A 26,169-nucleotide genomic window follows, 5' to 3' on the forward strand; every position below is an offset into this window, starting at 1 on the left:
TCAGCCCTGGATGCACTTAAACCCTTTTGTGCCTGGCTGGTTACATCCTGCTGGAGTAAATCACTGCATGGGTCTGGGGACAGACAGCTTGATAAACATTAACTCTAGCGCTGCTGAGAGGTTTACATCACAGCAAGCCTGGGGAACGCTGTGTGCGCCCACGTGTGTGCTATTTGTTTGTGGAAGTTGCTGTTCCTCTTGCTTTTTCCCCCTGAACTAGCTTTCTTTTTCCAATACAAACATCTGCTTTCAAGGGCACATATTGCTTTATTGTCTGATTAGCTGAATTCACACACCCTGTGGCTACTTGGGGAGAGCTCAGCATCGTCTGTACAAATGCAACATGTGCTGCTTGCTCCTCTTTCATGTTATTTAAAGGGCACTAACAAAACTGGCTTTTACATAAACAAATCAGTTCTGAAAACGCCACATAGAAGCTGTGGCTAGAGTAAAAAGGCACAGTTTATGCCCCAAGTCCTTCTTCATGTGGCATATTCATTTGAACAGCAGGAAAGAGCTGACTAGCAAAATTTGAAGGCACGAAAAATGCTTCTAGCAACTTGCTGTAATTGCAGCTGACTTTCTGGCTCCCGGAACATGATCTAGGGAGAGAGAAAGAGCAAGAAAATGCACTGCCATTGTCCCATGGGGAGAAAATGAAACTGTGTGGTTCCTCACTACTGAATGTGAAAGGAGATTCAAGGCCAGGTTGGACAGGGCTTGGAGCAACCTGGTCTAGTGGAAGGTGTCCCTGTCTGTTAAAGGGGATTGAAACTGGATGAGCTTTAAGGTCCCTTCCAACCAAATCATTCTGTGATTCTATGATTCTTGTTTACTCCAACATCTTGGTTCTCTCTGAGGAAGCGTTTCTTAGTGACTTCGTTCTTCTCTTTGACACCTGAAGGTCTTCAAGCCAAGGGTGGTCATCTTTGGGTTTTCAGCACACTAGACATCGTGCAAAGCCCTGCTTGAAATCATAGCAGTAAAGATGTAGGCATGTCACAAGCAGCTAGGAAATAATTCTGGGTTTCTGCTATGTCCTACTTGTATCTCTCCCTAAAAGAGTGCATGTGGACCAAAAGCCACCTAGTACCTCTGACCTGGTATGTCCCCGGTGCTTGCCTGCCAAGAAAGATGAACAAGGCAGGGAAGGAGCAGAAGGAATATTGAAAGGGTTTTCAGTTTCCTTTTGGCTCTGAATCTGGTACCTTTGGGATAAGCAGTCTTCTCCTCCCAAAACAGCCCTGCATTGCTTTGCCATGGCTATTGTTGCCTGGTGGTATTGGCTTTTCTCAAGTTCCTCGAAACCAAACATTAGGATCTAACTGCTCTGAAGACTGGGTTCAATGCTGAATAGGACAAAATATGGGAGCTCATAAAGAAAACAAATCCAAAAATATCACAAAACCTCCCAGAATCACTAATATAGGACAAATATTGAATGGGGTTGTCTCAGTTGTAGGCTCACACCTACACACTGCCCAGTAGCTGTCTAGAGACCCTTGGATAAATGAAAGACAGAACAGGCAGGCCCCATGCTGTTTGCTGAAGACTTTCATTCTGCACTATAAGGTTTAGAATCACAGAACAGTTAGGGTTGGAAAGGACCTTAAGATCATCCAGTTCCAACCCCCCTGCCATGGGCAGGGACACCTCACACTAAACCATGTCACACAAGGCTTCGTCCAATCTGGTCTTCAACACTGCCAGGGATGGAGCATTCACAACCTCCCTGGGCAACCCATTCCAGTGCCTCATCACCCTCACAGTAAAGAACTTCTTCCTTATATCCAACCTGAACTTCCCCTGTTTAAGTTTGAACCCGTTACCCCTTGTCCTATCACTACAGTCCCTAATGAAGAGTCCCTCCCCAGCATCCCTATAGGCCCCCTTCAGATACTGGAAGGCTGCTATGAGGTCTCCACGCAGCCTTCTCTTCTCCAGGCTGAACAGCCCCAACTGTCTCAGCCTGTCTTCATACGGGAGGTGCTCCAGTCCCCTGAGCATCCTCGTGGCCTCCTCTGGACTTGTTCCAACAGTTCCATGTCCTTTTTATGTTGAGGACACCAGAACTGCACACAATGCTCCACACACAATTTGCACACCTCCATGCACTGACCCAACATGAGGCTACTGTCCCACTCCTGTCTGAGCTGAGAGTTGCTACCTGGCTGTCATCTTCTGGGGTAGCATCTTCCCCATCCGCCTGGCTGCCTTACTTTAGGATCATCCAGTTCCCAGTCTCAAGGGTTGTGTTTCCTTGAAAAAGCTCTAGATAGAGCAAGGTTGCTCCTCCCCGGTTTGAAAGTAATCTCCATCTGATCAATATGATGGTAGTGCTTAAGGTAGCCAAGATTCAGCCCCCATCTCTCCCCCAGGGCACTGCGAAGTCAGCCCTGTACCTGCAGCAGGGAATGCTGTAAGCACTGGGGAGTCCTGGGGCTGATGGCAGGCAGTGCCATTCAGTGCATATATAAACACTGAGGGTTGTTCAGATGTCCTCAGGGACTGTAGTGATAGAAGAAGGGGTGATGGGTTTAGACTTAAACAGGGAAAGTTCAGGTTGGATATAAGGCAGAAGTTCTTCCCTGTGAGGGTGCTGAGGCGCTGGCACAGGGTGCCCAGAGAAGCTGTGGCTGCCCCATCCCTGGCAGTGTTCAAGGCCAGGTTGGACACAGGGGCTTGGAGCAAGCTGCTCTAGTGGAAGGTGTCCCTGCCGGTGGCAGGGGTTGGAACTGGATGAGCTTTAAGGTCCCTTCCAACAGAAACCATTCTATGATTCTCTATGATTCTATGTGAGTGACAAATGAGGGTGATGCAGGGCTTAGGGCTAAGCTCTCTGAAAGGAAGAGCATAAACCTCCCCATGAGCTATAGATTTATGCATTCATCTTAACCTCACCCATGCCCCTTGTCCACCGCGAGGATTTGAACAGACCCCTTGAGTACTGTGAGACAAAAGGGGGATCTGCAAGTTGTCATCTCCTCCACAGCTTTCCCTGGAACCAGTCAGCACTCCCTCTTCCCCTCAACACACCATGGATGTTTTCCCTATAATTTGCATATAAGGCACTGGATGATTAAGAGCATCCTCTCCACTAGGGACAGAGGGAAGCACGAGGCACCGATGCAACCTTCCATGGTCTAAATATCAGCTTCCCCATTCACCGCACATGATGTGATTGCAAATCACAGCAGGTGTAACTCAACCATGTAGTTAGATGAGAACAGGGAGATGCTCCTTCAAGCTGTTGGGGAAGGCTGGAGAGGCAAAACTGCCTGTAGGGAGCTGAGTTGTGCTCTGATGTCTGACTATAGCACAGTAATTCCCTGCTGCCAGCTTGGAGAGTGATTCACCCCATCCTATGTGCCTGTGCCTGCCCGGACAGTGCTCACGCCTCAGTCTGCTGGTCAGTCTGTCTCTCTCTGCATTCTCCTGTCTGCTTTGCAGAAGCAACCCCTTGGCAGCAGAGGCAGCGATGCATTGCTGAAGTTCAGCTGCCTCCCAGAGGTGACTTCCGAGTTGCCTGGTTCGTGCTGCTGGCAGCAGGGCTGGGGCTGCAACATGAAATAACCAGCACAGAGGGGACAGGAGGGTTTAGAGCCCCTCTGTCAGCAGCTGAGCAAGAACTCAGCTGCTTCTGCATTGTGGAGTCCTGGTTCAAATTAGTGCCAGACCAACTTCAAAAGAGCTGCAGGCACTGCATGGAGAGGCGTCTGAGCGGGCTCTGCTTAGCTACAGCACCCAGCCCGCGGCCCTAATCCAGCAAATGTGTGTCCCTGGACTACCCTTATGCTTAAAGAGAGGCATTATGCACTTCAGACAGGCAGGCAGACAAGCCTCAACAACTCCTAGCAGCACAGCTCCTTGTGCTTCCCAATTTGGGTCCCCAGATGCCCCTGTGGAGAAGAGCTCTGAGTCTTTATGAGATGCTACAGCAGTCACGTTGCCACCTAAGTACAATGAATCTCAGGGGGATTTGGGTGCTACTATTTTCACTTGGAAACTAGAAAGCAGGAGTGATGGGAAAACTGGAGTAACACCCAAAACTGGCTGAACGTCACTGAACCAGAGAACAGGTTGAGTTTAAGCATTAGGCCGAAGTTTGAGCCAGGTTCTTTAATGAAATAGTCCTGCCCTTCTCTAGTTTTATACAGCTGATTAAAAAAGAAGGGCCCAGACAAGGGAAGAAAACCACTCGCCCTTCCCCAAACTTGCCTGTTCTTGGAAGCACAGCTAAAGCTTATTCCCATTCTGACTGCACATTGCAAAGCACAAGGCCAGCCAGGTCTGGGAATTGCTCGTGTTCTTACGAGCACTGGGCTTTTGAAGCACTGCAGAAAGAAATGAGGTTCCTGGCTATCAAACCCACCCATTCACAGGCACTGGGGTTGGGTGACATCCTGCCATCAGCTTTTACTGGCAGGGGGAAGGAGGGCAGCACATTCACAAACTGGAGCAAGAAGCGGCACAACCAGACTGGGAACCTGCCAACCAAGGAGGAAGGCAAAACAACTAACACAGACCTGGCAATGGCAGGTTGTTTCCCCCACATCCACATTCCTTCTTCTACATCCCATTGCTCAGGTCACCCACTGCGAAAAGATCTCCCTGATGTGGGGTCACCAGATGGGAATGGTGCTGCATCCCTGTGGGGTTTTCCTGCTGAGGAGATGCTGGTACCAAGGGAGAGGGGGGGCTATGGACTCCCAACAGGGTCCAAGGGCAGTGACCACCCCTGCTAGACAGGAGCTGATGTCTTTGGTCCCCATCAGCACCCCATGCAGTACAAGGGGATGCACAAGAGCTGTTTTGAGGTGTTGGAGGGATATAGATGCACTGCATCGCCTGGCCATGAACTGCAGCATGTCTATACTATAGACATGGGGAGAAAGAGCAAGGAAAGGGAAACCTGTCCCAGACCGACTACCCTGGGAACTCCAGCTGCCCCTTACACAGTCTAAACAAATAGTGATTTAAATTACTCAGAACGCCCCAGTCTTCTTATATGTATCCCCAAAGAGCATCATAAAACGTCTACAGAAAGAGCTCCGTTAACCTTTGCTGCCCTGCTTAGAGGCACATATTTCACCTCCAGTTAAACCTAGGTTTAATAAACTCTTGGCCTCTATAGGATCCCTCCAGCCCAGTCTGGATCTATCCACTGGTATTCCACTGAGGTAGGGAGCCACTAGTGATGCCTCAGCCTCTGACAGGAGCCCACCATCAGTCATAGGTGCTACTCTCTCATTGCCATGTTGGGGCTATGAGGAGGAGGGAAAGGATGTTTGAAGCTCTCTCCCTTCTCTCCTCAGCCCTGAAATCTAACCCCTAGCTTAGTACGCTCCTAGCTCTGGAGATTTAGCTCCACATCCTTTGTATCACAGCAGAGAGAAGGTGCACATTCCCTTTGGGAGCCAGGGTAATCTAAGCCTTTTGAATGACACCAATAGCTGCTGTGCTCAGGGCAAATACTAGGAAACACTTCATGGTTTAAATACAATACTGTCTTAATTGATATATATGTATGTATATGTACAGTTCTGTAATCTCTTAATGAAGTTTTGCCATCTTATCAAGAAGTAAAAACAATACTAAATCACTTGGCCAATTGCTCTCATGAGACCTTTGTGCAAGAGCCCAACCACATGGTTCACAAAGGAAAGGGATGAAAATGATTTACAGAAGCAGTGAGGCAAAGGTTTATTGATAATGAGGCACTAAGAGGAAATGGGATGAATGTGCCTAAGGTTCCTCTGGTAAATGAATAATGAATGGTATTCATAGCCAGCAACTTCCATTTTTCATCTTGAGTTCAGAATAGCAAGACGCAGGGCAAGTGACAGTTATTAAGGGGAAAAATAGCATTAGGTAGTACTGAGCAAGGAAAACACCTACAGAAGTGTGCTCTTACTTAGGAAAGGGGGGTTGTGAATTGCTCAAAAGGTAAATTGTGCTTGTCGAGTAACTCAGAGCACTCTGAGGTCAGGGAAGGAAAAGGGATTCCATTTCATTTGAGGGCTACTTCAACTTGCAACACATTTAATTGTCACTGGGGCAAAGAAAAGGGGAAAGTGTCCCCAAACCAACCTAACAGAAGTAGGTTTACATGAGCCAAGAGGATTTGACCTTTACTTTCTTCTCCATGTCTGGGGTTCACTTCTCCCCCCAGACTGCCCATACCTGGTGAGCTGCACTCTCACAGCATCCTACCCTCCAGCCGCTGGACCACTGAAGTTACCAGCATCTAGCCACTGCCTGCACTTGGTGGTGACTGAACCAGGCCAAGATGTGGATCTCAGCATCACCTGAGGCAACAAATTCCTTTATAAATCTGCTGTAGGAGCAGATGTTCTGTGGGGGGATGTTTGCCCTTTGTGCTGTTGTGGCTACAGATGGCGCTCAGAGCAGTGTGACCCCATCAGCACTGAAGAACTGACTGCCTGCTGGGGGTGGCCCCTGGCTGCTCAGCACCATGATTGAATAACAATGGACCAAACGTATCTGCTGGACACAGGAGGATGAGCAGCAAGAGCACTGTGTGAAGGGCTTTTTCTTTTACCTCTTTCCATAGAATCCCAGACTGGTTTGGGGTGGAAGGGACCTTAAGGCTCATCCAGTTCCAACCCCCTTGCCACGGGCAGGGACACCTTCCACTAGAGCAGCTTGCTCCAAGCCCCTGTGTCCAACCTGGCCTTGAACACTGCCAGGGATGGGGCAGCCACAGCTTCTCTGGGCACCCTGTGCCAGCGTCTCAGCACCCTCGCAGGGATGAACTTTTTCCATATATCCAATCTAAATCTCCCCTCTGTCAAGTTAAAGCCATTTACCCTTGTCCTGTCCCTACACGCCCTTATAAGTCCCTCTCCACGTTTCTTGTAGACCAAATTAAAGCATTTAAAGGCCACAATAAGGTCTCCCTGGAGCCTTCTCTGCTCCAAGCTGAACAACCCCAACTCAGCCTGTTTTATAACATAACTTCTTTCTCCCAGGGTCTTTAGATCATATATACTGGACCTCTATCCCCAGAGAGCAGTTCTCGTTGCCCAGAGTGTGAAAGCAATCCTTACTTACATCCTCTGGGCTTCACACACCATTCATTGGGCATAACAGAAGGTTACACAGAGATGCCTGAACCACGATGATTTTGGTGAGATAAGGCACTGCTATTGCTCATGTTGTATGGATGGTAAACCCAGTCAGAGAGCCACCAAGCTCACACCAGCCACTGAGATATCTAAGCCTAAGCTTTAAAGAGTACTTTGCATTGTCCGATATCTTTGTAGTGTGCAGGTGAAGGTCCCGTTGGCCTCAGTTATGTCTCTCAGATGCCCTGAATCATGCAATCCCTTTGTATCTCAGTCATTCAGTCCTAAGCCCCCATTCAATCTGACGCACTCCCCAGTCTTCAGATCAAGTTTCTGCCACATCACCATTTCTTATCCCAGCCCTCTGCTGCTTCCCAGATTCAGCTTTTCCTGTGTCTTCAGTTACATCAAGCCGTTTGCTTTGCTTGGGTCCAAGCAAGGCTGGGCCATCAATTGGGGTAAGTGGCTGGTGCAAGAAGAGTGAGTTCAGACCTGGCTGGAACCATGCCCAGGACATGGGAAATCTGCAGTGTGAAAATCAAAGCTGTTGCTACAGAGTGAGAACCACATCTCCTTAAGGCTTGTTCTTGGATAATTGTTCAGAGGAAAGGCACGGAGCACATTTCCCACCCAAGCCCAGCTCCACAGCACAGTGCATCAGAAGTTATGAAATAAAACACTGTCAGGTTTTCATCCCCCCTCACACGGAGAGCACAAAAATGTGCTTCAGTTTGAGCTGCGCTCTTGGAAACAGCTCCATTGATTCTGATGAACTTTAAAAGCTAATAGTATTATAAAAACCAGCCAGAGGCAAACAACTGCTGTGGGAGCTTTTAGGCCAAATTGTTCCATTTTGATGAAGTTAGAAGCAACTGAGGCAGGATTTTGGGAGGGAGCGTCAGACAGTAGACACAAACAACAGGGACTCTGGTAATGCACTTCCTAACAGAGAACAAAAAATCATGGCTCTTGGAAAGAGTGAGGCTCCTGGAGCACCACTAATTCTCAGCAGAACTGGGTGATTATGTGAAAAATGATGACCATGAAAATCAGCCTAAATTAAAAACTGCATCCGCATCAGCTGAGCTCATGCCCACTTTTGTGTTTGTTTCCAGTTAACATTCCAGGATGGGATCGTATTGACATGAGTGACTGCAAATGTCAAGCAAACATTAGTAAATATTTACAGAAATCATCTTTAGGAACTCGTGAAAATGAAGTATTTGCCCCAGAAAAACCTATTTCTGCCAACGATGCTCATCCAACCAGGAAACAGAAGCCTCTTATCTCATGTGTTCACCATGTACCTACCTCCCACTCACTGCCACAGATCGCCATTCAGCTGCTATTCCTTGCACTGCTTGATATACACAATGTACTGATCAAAGAGCACTCACAAACATCATCTCAACAACAAACCTGGGTCCCAAACACACCTTGGAAAATCATACTTTGATCGCAGGTTGTAAATAGACTGCAAAGATTGTCTCCCAAAATATCCCCTTAGGGAAGCGCTTGTTCTGGGAGGTTTCTGATCTACATGTGGGCATCTGCGTTGAGCCCCCAGTTCAAGAGGGCTCTGCCTAAAGAAGATGCCATCCCTACACCAGTGCCACAGCCAGAGCTTCAGGGTTTAAGTCACCTTTTCTATCATGGTGGGAAGCAGTAGGAGGCCTCAACAGCACATGGGAAGTGACTGCAGGTGGGATGGCCTGGAGAGGAGAATAAAATACACAGTCATAAAACATGGGCTGGAATCGCTCCCATACAAAGACAGGCTGAGAAAGTTGGGGCTGTTCTGCCTGGAGAAGAGAAGGCTGTGTGGAGACCTCATAGCAGCCTTCCAGTATCTGAAGGGGGCCTATAGGGATGCTGGGGATGGACTCTTCATTAGGGACTGTAGTGATAGGACAAGGGGTAACAGGTTCAAACTTAAACAGGGGAAGTTCAGGTTGGAAATAAGGCAGAAGCTCTTCCCTGTGACGGTGCTGAGGCGCTGGCACAGGGTACCCAGAGAAGCTGTGGCTGCCCCATCCCTGGCAGTGTTCAAGGCCAGGCTGGAGACAGGGCTCGGAGCAAGCTGCTGTAGTGGAAGGTGTCCCTGCCCGTGGCAGGGGATTGGAACTGGATGAGTTTAAGATCCTTTCCAACCCAAGCCATGCTAAGAATGTATGAAACAATACAAGTCAAAGCACTGGTCTGAGCAGTACATACTATTTCAGTTTCCTAGTAAGCAAGATCCCTTTTCAACCTTTTCATCTTCCTCTACTCTTTAGAAATAAGCTTGTCTGGAAAGAACGAAATCTGGGAAGAACAGACAAAACTTCAGTTTCCAATGTCTGAAAGCTCTTAGCACCAGTGGGGCCACTAGGCCTCTGCTTCCCACAGCATTCCCAGCTCTTGGTCTCAGAGCATCTGCAAGGAAAGCTTGCAGATGGGCTGCAACGGGTTGCTTTCTCCTTCCTCCTTATCTCAGACTAGGCTTCCTGCACACTGTCTTCTCAGATTTACTATCTCACCATACATTTGGGTCATGTTTGCAGACTTCACGAGAGGCAAACATGCCTGTGTGGGAATGTGTGAGTTCTGCTGCAATCCATTCTGTTCAGAAGGCTCTCAGGAGAAGATATACGGTCGCACATAAATAATGGGGCTCCAAACTGTAAAACTCCTTCAGTGAACACAGTTATGAGGCTGTAGCTTCCAACAAGCTGGGGTTTAGAGCCAAGGTTTCAGTGCTACAGCAAGCTGTGGAAGCTCTCCATCCCAAAGAAGGGGTCAGATAGATCTTGTGCTGTGCCTGCTGGTACCAAGAGGCTTGCCTGGAGTTAGGGACTCTATTCGTAGGTCGGTTTCTCTGTTTTCCAAAGCAAAGATGCTTTGGAAAGCCGAATTGGCTTAAATCACACCATTCTTTGTTACTGACACCTCCTGCAGCTGATGAACTTGAGGGTGGCAAACAGGGATAGCACAACTGCTATACTGTCCAATTTGCTTCAAACTGTAATACATATTGGACTGAATCATAGAATTGTAGAATCAACTAGGTTGGAAAAGACATCAAGTCCAAATAACTTTCTCCTATAAGTAACTCCTCTGTAAAATAACTCCCAGCTGAGAGGGATGGGTGATGTGTGTGGGTAACTTTGTCAACAACATGATCTGACATAAACAGAAAACTCTGGTGCCCCATCTCCTGTCAATAGACATTGATGTTGAGATGCTACAGAAGCTGTATGGAGTATTACATGTATGGACAGTGCGGAATGCAGTGATTATAGAATCAATCAGGTTGGAAAAGACCTTTAAGGTCATCAAGTCCAACCACTCCCCAGCACTGCCAAGGCCACCACTAACCCATGGCACCGAAGGACCTCATCTACATGGTGTGTGAACACTTCCATGGACAGTGACTCCAGCCCTGCCCTGGGCAGCCTGTTCCAATGCCTGAGCACCCTTTGGGGAAGGAATCGTTCCTAATATCTTTCTATTTAGTGAGTCTATCCCCCAGGAGAAAGCTCTGTGAGGAGAGCAGGGAGCTGTGGAGCAGAGCTACCTGCCTGGGGAAGAGGTGGCGTGGCAATGACCCTTTGTGCAGGACACAACAGGGCAAAGAGCAGGCAGGGGCAGCTTTTCCCATTGCTCTGGATGCACCTACCCTGTTCTGGGATGTGCTTCTAGCAATCTAAGGTGCTTTCATCTGCTGGTTTCATCAGCTTGCCCATGCTCACACTGTTGTGTCAGTACTTCTGGCACAGGGCTGAGCAAAAGGGAACTGTTTTACTCACCACCACCAGGCAAAACCACCCCTTGCTCAGCCTCCTGCCCGCCCCATGGACCTGCTTCCTCTCAGATATAGGTGGAAGATGATTGCCAGGGCAACCAATTTAGCTATTTACATACTCAAACTGGGTTTCCCATCAGGCCATTTTCATAGAGCCAGCTTGGACTGATTCTGCTCCCACTGGGATGCTACTGCAGACTTTCAGCTGCTGCTCCCCTTCCTTTTGCCCCCCTGAGGTGGAGTTCTCAGCAGTGTTTTGGGTTTAATTACATCTATGGGTTAAACCAGGCCATTCTCTATTTTTCCCAGGAGGGAACTGTCAGATTCAACAACCACAGCCATATTCTTGGCCTTTGGAAGCCACTCAGTTCCCCTCGTAAGTCCTCCTGGGCCAAGACGCAATGGCCCTTTATGTGTCACTGTCACACACCATGGTTTATCTCTTTGAGCTCTTAATCTCTCCATCTCCATGGGATATGGGCTCAGTCAGGTTCACATACATAAGCTTAAAATGGGAGGCAGTGCTCTCATTTGTTTTTCTCCAGAAAAACCCGAACCATTCCACCTAATTTTTGTAGACTCCAGATAGGCCAGAACAACGCATACCAAACAGCCCAAATTACGGATCTATTGCAAGGAGTATGCTGTTTCCTGGCTGGGTTAGTCCTGGTCCTTTTGTCCTTGTCTTGTCAATGATCTTGTAAATGAAATGGGAAGTTTAGATTGGATATAAGGAAGAAGTTCTTTAAGGGTGGTGAGGCACTGGAATGGGTTTCCCAGGGAAGCTGTAAATGCTCCATCCCTGGCAGTGTTCAAGGCCAGGTTGGACAGAGCCTTGGGTGCCATGGTTTAGTGTGAGGTGTCCCTGCCCATGGCAGGGGGGGTGGAACTGGATGATCTTAATGTCCCTTCCAACCCAAACCATTCTATGATTCTATGATCTGGGGGGCACTTCAGTTGGTTTCTGGTGCAAGACACACCAAGGCCTCTGAGATGCTGACATGGGGCAGGCAGGCACCTTGAGGAGCAGCACTGGGACACCAGGCAATGTAAATGGGGGCATCCAGGCCAAGTGCCATGCAGTTGGCTCAATGCCTCCTCCCCTTTCCACCATCCATAAGACATTTGGTAGTACCTCCTATTGCATTTACCAGCCTCTGACAAACCTACCAAAATACTTTGGCCGCTGCCTTGTTGCACACTCTTCATGTCTAGGTCCCCAAATATGGTGAAAAATTCATCCCTTAGAAGCCTGGTTGCAATCACAGCCTCTTGGCTCCTTTTTGGGTAAACTTCAGGTCATTTTCTACAGAAATCCATAGCTACCAACAAATATTGTCTGGCAGATTCCACCTCAGGCAAAGGCCCAACAACATCAACAGCAGTGAATTGCAGTAAGGTCCCCAGGAGACGCTGCTCAGTAGGGTTTCTCCCAATCTTTGGGGACCCACTTTTGAAATAGAACGCATGCAAGAAATGCATCACATTTCCTGTAGTGATTTTTCCATCGTCTGTCTGCATTTTCCTCAAAACCAGCTCTCGTTTGGCTTGGCTTAAGGTTTTGCAACCTCAAGATGGCCAATGGGTTTGACACCAGAATGAAACCTCAGAAGCTCCTTTTTGAGTGTTACGGGTATAATGGGCTCTCATGAACACTCATCACCCATTGTTTTATTTCCCCATCTCCTATACAACATTTCATCTTTAAATGCCAAGCTTTACCACCATGGCCAGAGAGCTTTTACCCTGCTACTCTGAAGGGAATCTATACTCAAAGCAGTTGCCAAATAAGGGTGTTTTTCAATCACACCTTCTTTCAATGCCAGGCACCTTTTTGAGTGACACTTTTAGTTCCTTGAACTCTGCTTTCACAAACCTACATCTATGGGATGTAGTTTTCACTTCTGTAGACTGTGAAAGAAAGGAGATGAGAAAGGATGCACTCTCAATCGTTTCTTGGTGTCTTCCCCCAAAAAGACACTTAAACAAGACACCATATGCCTCATCTATAACACAGGGACTTGTGGCTAGTCATGCAGTACCTTCTGTGTTGGACTTTTAAGTGAGGGCTGCCTTAAACATGTGATGGAAGACCCATGCTATGGACATGTACTAACACGAAAGCCATTTTCACCTCCCGATATCCGCTGTGGAAAGTAAAATGAACCTAGTAAAGCACATCCCAGATATTATCTATTAATGGCAAGGCACGAGCACCCTTTGATTCATGTATTGCACAGTGAAGCTCTTGCTGGCCTCTTTTTCTAACCAGGACAACAAAGGAGGTCCAAGAACTGGCTACAAGCTCAAAGAGACAGCTCAGGGGCCTGCCCAGGGAGGTAGGCACCACAAGCAGATTGCCCAGACCTCTTGCTTTCACGTGAGCCATGTCTTTAAAGGAAAACACCCCAGGCTGAAAGCCCTGGTGCTCACTGACCAGGTCCCAACCACAGTAATGCTCACGATGGGGGTTAGTTCATCCCCCACCTTGGCTATGCAGAGCATTTTCCTGGATCCCAGTGCTCCGGTCTCCTGCATGGATGCTTTCCCCACTCTTTGCCTTCCCTCCATTTTGGGCTGTCTCATCATCTCCCTCTCTGCCTAGTTTCAATTACCAGCTGCAGTACATGAATGAGCATCTGTGATGCCTATAAATTACACAGGTGATAAACCCCTCTCTTGTTGCTTGGCTTCCCCTACAGCCCTCCCTCTAAAGCGGACCGCTGCCAAACGGAGGCAAATATGTCATTAAGCCAAGAGCTGCAAGATTTGCCACCAAAACCAAGGAAAAGGGGATTTACAGCACAACCAACCCTTCCCAAAAGCAAACTAATTAAAGGCTACAAGGGAAGAGTGGGGTTCTCTGAACACCAACTTAATACCCAGCCCTGGGCACCACAAAGCCTTGTTACAGCTTCAACTCTAACTTGAAAGCAGCATCACCCAGCTTTGCATGTGCAGCTTCAGGTCCCCGTGTTTCCTGAGTTAAGTTTGGGCCTTTCAGTGGATTTTTATGAGGCTCTGTCCTGAATAGACATGTATTTATAACAACCCTCTCTGTGGATATTCCCCCACACTTAAACTGAGCCACTGCACTCATGTTTGATGTTGTAGCCAATCCCCCATTGCTTTCTATCCTGTGTAAGTCCCTTTTTCTAATAGCTTAGAAGTGGTATGAACTGGATGGAAATACTCTTCTCTCTAGCAAAAGATCTTTTAGCTATATAAAGCAACCAGCTCCCTTCTTCCAGTAGTAGCTTTCTGACTCCTGTTCAAGGGCTGAAATGCAATATTTAAGCTCTGCCATAAATCCCACTGCTCCATGGAGTGTTCCTGGCCTCCTGCACAATATGCCTAAGTGTCTAGCAATTGGTCCATCGGCTATTTATCTTGGAAGTCCTCACTGGCATCTGGAGACATGAGGAATACAAAGTGTCTGCAGGTCCTCTGCCAATTTAGGTGGGTCTCTTCTTCCTCTTGCCTTCTAGCATTTGGCTGTGTCCTGTCTAGCTCAGGCTGATATCTGGCTCCAATCTGCTTACGAAGGTTCAGACCAAATCTTGATAAGCCTGGTTATGTCTATGATGCAGTGCTTCTCAGCTCTCAGGTATGGGTCCTTGCCACAGCTGTGTTCCTGACTCCATTCCAGGATGAGGTCTGGGCATGCAGCATCCCAGGAAAGGCTGGAAAAGAACCACGTGGTGCTCCAGAAGATCTTGCAGCCTCCTGAACCAGAGACCAGCACCACAGTCCAGGCTACAGAGTGTATCCTGCCCCAGCATTTGGCCTCAGGCTCTTCTCTGAACCAGCACTGCAGAACAAGGCTCCATCCAATTCCTTTTTCCAGCCAACCGTGTGGTGGGAATGGATATACATCAGCCTCCCACGGGGTCCTTTCTTGAGTGGCATCGCTGGGGCTGGAAAAAACCTGATGCTATGGGGCCTCCCTGCGCTTGCATTCCAGAGCACACATGCTGGGAATGACTGATCCTACAGGCAACCCAAACCCTGCCTGGCAGACCCAACAGCCTGAGACCAGCTCCAGGCCCAGAAGGCTGGTACCCTTGTGAGCCTTTGGTTTCCCTTTTGAGATGGTTTTCTATTCTTTGAGATGGTTTTCTATTCTCTGAGATGATTTTCTATTCTTCCACAACCTTTGCTGTGGCTCAGGCTTCCTATTAAGTTTCAGGCTGAATAGCATTTTTCTTTTCCCCCTGTTTTGTGAAGCATCTTCTAGCTGGTGTCACACATATACCCCAGCACCTCATAGGGTTGGGGTCTTGCAGCTCAGCCTTCTCTCTGGGCACTACCTCAGCACAGAGTCATTCTTTGACAGTTTTTGACCCTTTCTGGGAGAATTCCCAGCATTGCCCTCTCCCTGTGCACAATTTACAACTTTTTTGTTTTGCTTTGCTTTGCTTTGATTCTGGTATTAATTCCTTCCACTTTCCACTGCTCCCAAATAGGCTGGATGCAGATAACAAGCACCTTTGTTATCTGATCCCTCTTGCATCAAAAGAATGAATAGTTCCCTGTTTATCTCTTTGGAAACTGCAGCACTCTTACTACTCCTAACTGAAGCCATCCCAAAACCCAAGGAGGCAGCTTCCACTACACGGAGGAACTGAGGAGACCTGATTTATTTTATGCAGGGTGCTTGCACACCGTCTCCCTAAACACAACAGCAGCCACACAGGAGTTATTTTGAGCCATTACAGGTTTCCTTTCTTTCCCCCAGCCAGAAGCCTGCTCCTTCTTTTCCTCAGGTTCCTCATTTCCCATTGATAACATTTCTCTGATGGGCCTTGACTTTCTGTTGACTGCCCCCTTTGGTTCTATAGTGTTTTCAGACTTTACTGAATAAAGGTGGTTGCTGTCCTCATAAACCTTGCAGAGTTTTCACCCAGCCTCAGCATACAGCATGTCTACCAGGGACTAAACCAGTTTGCCTTTCAGGCTCCATCACCAGCTGAAAAGCCACTTGCCTTATAGCTAGCGAACAGAGCTATAGATAATAAATATATTTAGAACTAATACTGATTCAGCCATCTGTTTTCAGCAAACATTAACCACAAGAAGATAAACCCTTAAACTGCGTCTTCACTAAGGAAATAAAGTATCAGAGGTAAATAGGCATTTAACTGCTGAGTTAGGCGATGCAATGGCCTCTGATCAGTGCAGATAAGGAGTGACCATAGCTCATGACATACCAGCTTGTCATGGCTAAATCCTGCTGGGACCTAAAGATAGCAGCTACTAAATGTTGAATCACAGCTATTCTCATCAGAGATAAAAAATATGATGCTGGCGGAGTCATACATAGTCCATAAAATCAGTTGTAGACCACCTTCCATAATAGTGCTGAGTTTGCCACTGCTTATCACCCCTCCAAGATATCTCCTTTTCTTCCTCTGTCTCTTTTCATCTCTGTTCCTTCCTCCCTCCACCCTTATCGTTGTTTAACCTCAGTCAGCAACTAAGTACCACGCAGCTGCTTGCTCACACTGAAACCAGGACAATCCCTCTGCCCCATTCCTCACTGACCCATCTTTCTGATCAAAAAGTGGCCCTAGAGGTATTGCGCTGATCACAATTGCTCTTTCACATCACGTCTACTTATGTGACCCTCCAAATATGATTTGCAAGCACGAATGAAAAGCAGATTCACCAGTGTGTGCAATAACATTGATTCAGAAAACAAAGTGGAGGTCATTTATTTAATATAGGTAAGCAGCTTTCCTCCTTTACTTATGAACTCTCATTTACAAGTTGAGGCAGCCGAGAGACATGTAACTATGGTAAATTACTCTAAGGCTTTAGTCATATGAAACGTTCCCATCTATCTCTTACCAAACGTTTCTCAAGTCACAGGGGTCCTGTATTAGCTGCACTACTGCTCAGGCTTCTCCTGATCTATTTCGCTTTTCCTTTTGAAAATGGATCTACATGAAGGCATTAGGCCCATGCTTTCCAAGCTGATTAACAACGGACATGGGATTTGGTTTTTCCTCCAAATGTGTAGGAGGAGTATCTCAGAAACATAGGGCTTTAGGGGCAGGGATTTCTCAGCCTTTTCTGAAAAGCAGTAACCGAAGCATACAAGAACAAACCAATTGCTCCAGCTTCTTGCACCGAATAAGGACCTGGCTGTCAGGCAACGTGAGTTCAGCCCCCTTCCAAATCACACACAGGGCCTCTACTCCAACTCTGGCATCAGGCTCCTTCCCCAGCCGCTAAGGGCTTCCTTTTCCCGGAGCCATAGCTCTGGGAAGGTCGCGCTGATGCTATGGAGCAGTGACAGCTTCACTTTGCACAGGCCACCAGTTTGGATCTCAGCTTTTCTGACTGCAGAATGGGAAGAAAAGTCTCTTACTGCTGCAGGACGCATCACCCTTCTTGCATGAGAATTGCTACAGCTACCCGATGCCCTGAACAAGATAATAAAGCAGCTTAAGGACTCCAGGGAGCAAAACTAGCTAAAGAGCTGGGAATTAGGGTGACGGAATGGACAGGGCTGTGGCTGGAGATGTCCCTCAGCAGCAGACCTTGGCTGCGAGCCTCTCAGACACCACCTCTCTCTTACAAGGGAAACTCATCACCGCTTTGAACGCAGGGCTTGGAAAACGAATAAATCTTCAAGATCTGAGGGATTGAAGCCTGCACATTAGCTCCCCTTAAACCCTGAGTGCATTTAACTTGGGAGGTTAGAAACCACAGCCAAAGAAATCTCTTTTGATTCACAACTTGTTTTGAGCAGTCACCCATAAAGCAGCCAGTGAATCACTCCAGCCAGTTAGTCATGCAACCACACTGAATGTACACTCAAAAGGCTGCGCAAAATAAACAGCCTGCAGCTCCAGATAACACACATAGAGCTCATTTGCCCTATCTGGCATCAGCGTATATTGTTAATAGGACTCCTACACCGAACCCTTAGGAAAAGACGCAAGTAAGCATCTCCAAATCTCTTTCCCCATCAGTATTTTTCTCGTCTGCATCGCACTCTGTTGCTTTCAAAACAATTCAGACTAGTAGAAGTTTTAAGACTCTCTCTCCCTCTTTCTGCTCCCTTCTTGCTGGTAACGTCCTGCTGGGGTTACAAGCGTGCGCTGCAGAACCGTGGGGCTAAAGAGGAGTTAATCCCAATCAGCAGCGGGACAAGTCGAAAATAAACAGCTCTAGTGCGAAAAGAAACCTTCCTGCAAGGAGGGAGCGGCAGGAATACAGGCGGAGGGAGGCTCCCGGTTCTTTGACACATGAGTGTTATAAACAGCTCGGGTCAGGAATCCTAGAAGAGCCTTGAGCCAGATCTACCGTCCAAGTCTAGGGAAGCGCAAAAACACCTTTGGGAATGATTCTAAGAGAGCCGCGACCCAAATCTTCCTGCGCAGCCGGGGGAAGAGGCGTGAGCCCTACCTTCGCGTCCTGCTCCCTGAGGAAATCCCGCAGGTTTTCCGCGGAGGAGATCCCGCACCTCCGAGTGTCTGCTCAAACAGAGGCTTAGCCAAACTCCTGGCGAGAGCTCCCTCCCCTCCCTGGGAGGGTGCCGGAGCCCTTGAATGGCAGATCTGGTGGCCCTATTGTGGAAAAGAGAGGGCGATTGCCAGGGCGGCGTCAGCAGCGCGCCGGAGGCCGGCGGCCGAGCCTCGCCGGGGTCCCGCAGCACCGGCAAGGGCCGGCCCCGCTCGCCCGCTTCCTCGCCACGGTGCCCGTCCCCCTCCCCGCGGCCCCACTCGCGCCTCCCACCGCACACTTCTCCCCTTTGCACTGTCCCGTTGACCCCGCGGGGATCCGGGCAGCGGCATCCCCCCCATCCCGCATCTCTGTCCGACGGGTGCGAGGCGACCCGCGCACTCCCCGACGGCGCTGAGGAAGGAGCCGAGAGACGAGACCAAAGCTGCGGGGAGAGAGAAGGGGAGGCAGGACCGGGACCTCCTCCCAAAGCCCACCTCACATCGCGGAGGAGCCGCTGTTCAAGCGGTCCCTGCGGGATGCGCAGCGGGGTTAACGCTCGCAATCCCCGGTGCTGGAACACAGCATCACCCCGTGTGCAGGAGCCCTGCAAAGATCCCAGGGGAAGGGAGCAGATGCCGCCGGTGAGCCCCGGCGCAAGGGGAGCTCCGCAAAGCCCTTGAACATCGAGGAGAGGGGGGGATCTGCTCGGCGGGGAGCCCCGAGCCTGGCAGCCAGCGGTGTCTCACGGGAGGCGGAGGGGGGACCGCCAGCGCGCTCGTTCCTGCCGTGCCTGCAGTTTTCATTACATTATGGGGAGGAGGAGGAGGAGAAATGCATTAAAAGTGTCAATTTAAAGAAGCACGCAGCAAGCCTTCGATTCCTACGAGTTGCTTTCTGCACTTCTATTAATAACGCTCTTTAGGCTGCGCTTTTTATTTGCTCGCCAAATAAAAGAAACGGTCTCGTTATTTTCACAACGCGGCACTTAAAGAATTTCCTCCGTTAGAGAAAGCCCGTTTCCTTCCTCCTGTTTCCTTTGAGCAAACTTCCCCATCGCATTCGCCTTCACTCCCCAAAGGGTTTCTTTTTTTTTTCCAGCCAGTATTTCTATACAGCAATATATGTACATATTTCTGTGTGTATACGGGTGTATGCACGCATATGTTTCAAGACATATAACTTACTTCAGCTCCACGCAGTAGAAATAGCAAGTCAGATTACTACAGCACATAAATCATTCCAAAGATTTTCCTCCTCCAAAGGGAAAAAGATATATAACCTGCTCTAAAGGCTTTTATTGAAGAGTTCGGCTTTAATTGTCTGCAGGATAAGCCGTACCCCGCATGTATGGCAGGGAAAACGGGGAGAAGTGCTTCGGAGACCGGCGCTCCTGTCCTCGGTGTGTTTGCGGTCGCAGCTCTCCCCGGCCTATATTTACCCGTACAGTGCAATGGAAGGGCTTAGATCTAGAAATAGAAGCCGAGAGCAATAGATGGCAGGCACAGGCTTTTTATAACTCGAAAGGACTTGTTTATTAAGGAATTAGAATAAAATTAAACACGAAATAAAGGGGAAACATCTTTTCCTGCCGGCTCTCGGCGTGCCCACTGTGCCTGAGGCTCCACAACCAAGAACAGGCTGCGTGGAGCAGCGGCCCCTGGCACTGCCATGGGTCTGTTTGGTCGGCCTCTGGGTTTAGTTGTTTTGGGGAGATTTGGAGGTTTTCTTTTCCTTTATTTATATTATTCGGGGTGGGGGGCGTGTGATTTCCTGGGGTTTAAATTAAGGGACTTTAAATCGCCCCATTGCTCCCTCATCCCTCCCGGGTAACCAGGAATACAGCGTTCCCCACTGCGGCCGCGCTCCTTCCCATTCTGCATAACGGCGGCGGGTCGGGGGGCAGCGGGAAGCAGCGGGTCAACGTTTGCTCTCCGGCTTCCCCATCAAAAACCTCTTTCTGTAGCTCTCCCCAGCAGCCTGCGTGCCGTTTGATCGCATTTACACCCGCTGCAGAGAACGAGGTCGGAGCTCCCTTCCCCAACCCAAGGGTATTTATCCGGGCTTGGTGATGTCCCTGATCCCCTTTAGCCCGGCGAAGTGGGTTCAGCCGCTTATTCGGGAGAAGGCGGAGAGGAGCCTGAGGGTGCTACAGCCGCTCTGCGGAAACCCCGTTCTGGCTACTATTAACGAGTCTTTCTTTTCAATCATTAACCGTTATTATTATTGCTATTAATTATTCTCGCGGATTCATGTGTCTCTTATTAGAGGCCACCGTCCCTAGCCACATCACAGGGGGCTCACAGTGGGAGCGGGTCTGAGCGCCCACTGAAGTCAACCCTGAAGCCCCGCTTAGAAACAAATCGGGCGGGACACACGTCGGCGGTATTAAGGAGGGTGATAAACTCGTGTGGCTGTATCGGGGGGTGTAATGTGTCATCACAGGCTAAACCGGCGCCATGGCCCTTGCAACCCATAAAATCAAGACAGCCGTTTAGCGGGGAGAGGGTGGCAGGAATAGGAAGCCACCGGCGGCTTCCCTACGCTCCCATTTCTCCCGGCTGGAGCTGGTGCCCGTGGTGCCCCACAGGCTCACTATACCCTTCCCAGTGGGCCCCAGCCTGGACCTGAAAGTCCTCCGAGGATGCGGAGTGGGCCTTCGGACCGGTGTGGGGTTGTCTGCTCATGCGGATGGGGAAAAGAGAGAGCGAGCCACGGCCTAAGCCTTGGCCAGAGCTCCCCATCATTCCGGGGCCAGGAGAGGAAAAAGCCCGTGGAAGCGGCTTGTGCCGCCGGGAGCGAACATGAGCAGAGCACGGACAGAGCTGGCGGGATGGGATCTGGCCCGGCGAGGAGCAGGCAGGGCAGCCGGGCTCTGCCTGCGGTACCCGGGCACGGCGGCCTGGCGATGGCTTAATGCCCTTTCCCTGGGAGGCAGTCACCTTGGAGGGGGGACCAGGTCTGCGGACCTGTATCCGGGGCCAGAGACACCTCGGCTGCTCGCAGGGGTGATGGACGGCGCCCGAACGCGGTCTCTTTGCTTCCTTCTGAGATCTAGAGATGGGGGAAAGGGAACGTAAAGAGGGCAAAGGGTGCCCAAAACGGCGGCGGGATGCTAAAGGTGGAAGCCGGGCCCAGCACCCCCATCGCCCGCTTTAGGCCCTCCCCGGAGGCCTCCTCACGGTCCCGCTCCGCTGTCCCTGCCCGACGGGGTCCCGTTAGACCGGCGAACCGAGGAGGGGACACGGCGATGCACCGGGGGCAACCCCTCTTTGCCCCCCCCCCCCCCCCCCCCCGAGCCCATCGGAGCCAGAGGAACAGATTTCACTTCCACTTTCTCTTCGGAAAAATCACGGGGGGTGGGGGGGGTGGGGGGTGGTGGTGGTGGTGGGGGGTGTTGTTTGGCTGTTTGTGGGCTTGTTTGTTTGTTTGTGCTGGTTATTTTGGGGGTGTTACGTTAGATTTTGGTTTTGTTTTTGTTTCATTTTATCCTAATGGCCTCGATAGAGCAGAAACCTCCCGAAGAAGCCTTTTAAACCCACGCTCGGACACGACAGGAGAAGCGGCCCCGTTCAAAGCCGAGCGCCAGCGCAAGGGAATGCCCCTTAATTGCCGCTAATGACCCGCGGAGAGGATGCGGTGGGTTATCTGCAGTGGGGCAGAAATCAATCAGGGGAGTGGCAATTAGAGGAGAAAGTGAGAGACGGGACCTTGAGAGAGGCAGTTACAGCGGAGAATGAAGGTTTGGGTGAATCCTTCCAGCGACATTCCCTGTGGAAGAGGATCCCGGTGGATATACTTGGCGCAGCCCGGCGCTCTTCCTTTCTCTTTCTGTTTCTCTCCCGGTTTACCGCGGGTTTCCCGGCGTTGCTCGGGAGCTAACGCTTTCCGGGAGCGCATCGGCCCAGCTGAGAACTGACCATGGAAGAAGCTTCCGCAAAGCCGGGAAGGGGGGAACGCGGCTTCCCGAGGGGAACGCGGCTTCCTGGGGCCCGGCGGGACGGGGCGGGCGCGGTGCCACCGGCCAAGGTCTCCTTGACCCTGGGAGGACTTGTCCCGCCGGGCACCCCCCCCATTCACCCTCGGGAGGCCCGTTCCAGCCCCGGGTGTCTCTTCTTCTTTACCCCCCCTCCTTGTCACACGCCAAGGACTCACCGTAACAGGAGACCTGCAGAGCTCCGTTGTGGCCGCTGCTCTCCTGCAGCTTGAGGTTGTTCTCCGGGGGAGTTTTGCAGGGGCCTCGCTGCATGTAGAGATGCGGCGGCTGCTGCTGCTGTTGTTGTGGGTATTTGTTAAAGGAGGCCGGAGCCGCGGTGGAGCCGGGAGCCTGCACGCTGCCATCCAGGGACTGACATTCCTGCTGGCTGTAGCGGCTCCGGCACTTAGAGCTGCTGTCACCAAAGCCTTGTCCTTTGCTGGCCAGGAAAGTAGGGCTGAACTTGTCACTTGCTTGAAATGCCCTAAAAGGCGAGGAGCCTTCTGTGCCCTGGGAGGCTGCGTTGTAGTAGGAATCCATGGCAGCCGGATCACAATAAGAAACACAAGTATCAGCATTCATTCCTAAAATTAAAAGGCCCGAGTGTCCTTAATGCGCTTGGAGGGGCACCAGGAACCTCTCTTTCTCTCCCCCTCTCGCATAGACACACACTCACAGCTGGGCCAGGGAGCTCTAAGAGGATTCAGATGTTCTTGAAAGCTGACCAGATCTCCAAACCCCCTTAAGATCTCGCACAGTAAAAGGGGTCTTTTTCTTTCCCTCCCTCCCTCTCTCTCTCGCACACACACACACTTGCCCTCCGTCTCTCCCTACAATCTATCTACGCTCCAAAGAGGCTCTTCTCCGCGCTTCCCCCCCACACACATAGGAGGCAAAAAAAAAAAGGGGGGGAAAAAGAGAGAGGAGAGACCTCTCCCCCAATTAATATGTAGATGATGACAGTGGAGGGGAGGGGGCCCAGGAAGGGGGGGCTGTGTGTGTATGGAGGGTGTGGGAGCAAGGGGGGGGGGGGGGGAGTGGTGGTGAAGGTCACGTCTTTTGCATTTAAAAAGTAGCAAAAGAAAGGTTTTCTGATTAAAAAGATAGCAAATCAAACGGACAACGTGCACGCTGCGAAGGGACTGACGCGGGGGAAGCACCGGGGACGATTTAATGGTCGGGACACACTCGTTCCGCTCCTCACGACCCCCGCGGCCCCCTCCTCCTTATTAAAGGCAATACGGATTTCCCCCGCACTAGACGCCTTTAAGCTTGCTCGCCCCCCCCGCCGTTAACCCCTTCGGGACCGGCACATCCCTTGGCACGGCGGTGCCGTGTTCGCCCAGCACACCGCCAGGCAGAAGTAACTCCCCGGCCCCCCGCTGCACGTTTTATGACCGTCATTATTTATTTACCTCGACAAACGTGCTGTCTCCAGGTGTAAAACAACTGGACCGAAACGGGAGGGCGGCAGGGAGAGGGATTTTAACAGGGTCGCAAGCGCACGGAATTGGACCTTCCGGGACTGCCGAGGGTGAACTTGCAAAGGGACACAGGATGGCAGGAGCCCTTTTTGGTTTGGAGGGGTCAATTGCAACCCAAAAAGGGCTTAAAAATAAATCAATGCTCACCTTCCATCACCCCCCCCCCCCACCCCATCCCGCCATTCAACCTGATTCCCCTCCTCCCTCGGTTAACTCATGCTACCCCTTAGACTTACTCTTACCCTGCCTGCCTCCCATCCCCACATCTGGTTTCTATTGCTCGCTTACCTTGAAGTTTTCACTAATAAAGATATTACGCAAACTACATCCACAGTCCTTCAGTCAAGGGGGGAAAAATAAGGAAAAATAAAAAGAAATTAAGATAAAAAGAAAGAAAAGGAAAAAGCGAAAAAGAAAGGAAAGTGAAGAAGAGGAGGCCCTTAACCACTTAGGGTTAGCGGGCCGCGGTGGAACCGGCTGCGGGCAGGGATTGGGGCACAGGCGACGGCTCTGGGCTCCCAACGGGCTCCCCCTGGGGCCCTGGCCATGTGTCCTCCCTTCTCACCCCCCCCCCCCCCTTGCAGAGATAGGGGGTAGACCCGTGGCTTTCATCTGTGTGTGTGTATCTGGATGCGGGGGGAGCGGGATGCGGCTCGGGGGCCACGGCTCGGGGGTGCCGTGGCAGCCGCAGCCCCCCGGGTTTTGCCCTCAGGAGCAAGACCAGCACCGCTGTTTCCATTAGCTCGGATCTGACAAGAACAAACCCCCCTGCCCCTCGCCCCCCAGATGCAGAAGGGATTTCTAAGCGAGGTCGTCGTTAAAAACAGCCAGAGACGGATTAATTTACTAGATTTCAAACCGTTTTGCGAGTCTCCCTCCGAGCAGCGCTGGGCTCACTCAGCTTTCTGGTCCAAGAAAGCTTTCAGCGGATTTGCCTTCCTTATTCTCTTTATTACCTTGCTTAATACTTTCCCCGTCGTTTCTCTCTCCCCTCCCAAAATCCCCCACCCCGCCGCAGCCCCCTCTCTCTCCCTTGTCCACGACTTAATAAAAAGCAAACCCAATGTATAGGAGTCTTTCTAAACACTAACTTCGAGGCGGCCAGGGGCAGGTCGGGCGCTGCCGGTACCCGGAGCGGCTCCTCCGCGGGGCAGCACCGGGTCCCTCATCCCCGGTTCCCGCATCCCCGGTTCCCGCATTCCAGGCTCCACTCGCAGCCGCTCTGGTGGGGAAAGCATTTGTGTGTGGAGGGGGTAACCACGTTAAATACGGCTTTTCCAGCCAGTTACTTCCTCAGCCATTACTCTGCGAACGAAGAAGAAACCCGAAAGAAACGATGTGAGGGCAGTCCTCAATGCTGGGGCATTATACTCGGCCTCGAGAGTTCTTTTCGTCAACGTTAAATCACAGCAAGAATGAAAGCTGAAGGGGGAGATTCCGGGATCGGGCAAGAGGATTTTTTAGATTAATATTATTATATTCATTATTATTTATTATTATTTATACAGAGAGATCTTTTTTCCTTTCCTAGGAGCCGGGCTTCTCCGGGTCGCTTCGGCTTGGCCGAGCCGAAGAAGGGCTGCCCCGGTCTGCCTCGGCCGGAGCGCTCCGCCAACCCCTCACGGCTTTAAACTGTAACGAAAAGTCCATTAGCTCCCAATCATGGCTAATCCGCAGCCCCGCGGAAAGGACCGCAATAAACCCCTCTCTCTAATGGCCAATTTGTGTCCCTGGAAGCTGGAGGTTAATTCGGGAATCGTTACCGGGGGAAAGGGTGCTCGCAAATACCTGGCGATCTGGAGGGGGGGGGGGGGTATAAGGGGGAAAGCGCATTTCCTGACGGTTTTCGTTATGGATGGGTTGGGTTTTGTATGAAGTCCTCTCAGCAAGCTCGATGGGGCATCCCCCAGCCCCCGTTAGCTGGGAGCGGAGCTTCGTGAACATAAAAGCGAACGGAGCCTGCGGCCGCCCTCCCCATTCAACGAAGCGATGGGGCTGCGTGTCCCGGCGCTGCCGGGGCTGGCGATGGGGCTCTGCCCGCTCGGTCCCGCCGCACCTCCGGGGTAGAGGAACACCCCCGTTTGCGGGAGCGGGGATCGGCAGAGTCAGGGTAGGAAGGGACACGAACCTCTTGTAACACGAGCTCCGGGTGACCCCAAACCTGCCCCAAATGCGGCCGAAAGGGAAGGGGGAAAAGAGCGGCCGAAAGGTCTGCGCTCCGCAGCACCCCGTTGTCAGTTCAGTGTGTGTGTGTGATATAATATCGAGACCGCTTTTCAGATCCGGTCGCTGTTGGTTTGGGAAGGACTCACCCCCGAGCGTCCCTTCCCATACGGAGCCGCGGGAGGCCAGGTGAGACCCAATCGGTCCCGCTTTTAGGGACGG

At 50.7% G+C, this 26,169-nt stretch overlaps 1 protein-coding gene across 2 annotated transcripts in view; it reads right to left on the reverse strand.

Moving 5' to 3' along the window:
* ALX4 (ALX homeobox 4) overlaps positions 1–23,167 on the reverse strand; it is a 40,691-nt gene extending 17,524 nt beyond the window's left edge. Inside the window, exon 1 of one of the 2 annotated variants that reach the window (XM_061462194.1) lies at positions 22,480–23,167. In XM_061462194.1, the coding sequence (XP_061318178.1) occupies positions 22,480–22,882 (403 nt within the window). In that variant the 5' untranslated portion in view covers positions 22,883–23,167. Of the gene's footprint in view, positions 1–18,288; positions 18,496–22,479 lie in introns of those variants that run through there. The other variant, XM_061462195.1, reaches the window with a different exon arrangement.
* Positions 23,168–26,169: the final 3,002 nt, after the last annotated feature.

The sequence above is a fragment of the Pezoporus flaviventris genome, unplaced genomic scaffold, assembly GCF_033815535.1.
Source record: "Pezoporus flaviventris isolate CSIRO_AGI_PZ_B2104156 unplaced genomic scaffold, CSIRO_AGI_Pfla_v1 ptg000035l, whole genome shotgun sequence".
In the NCBI taxonomy this organism is placed as follows: domain Eukaryota; kingdom Metazoa; phylum Chordata; class Aves; order Psittaciformes; family Psittacidae; genus Pezoporus; species Pezoporus flaviventris.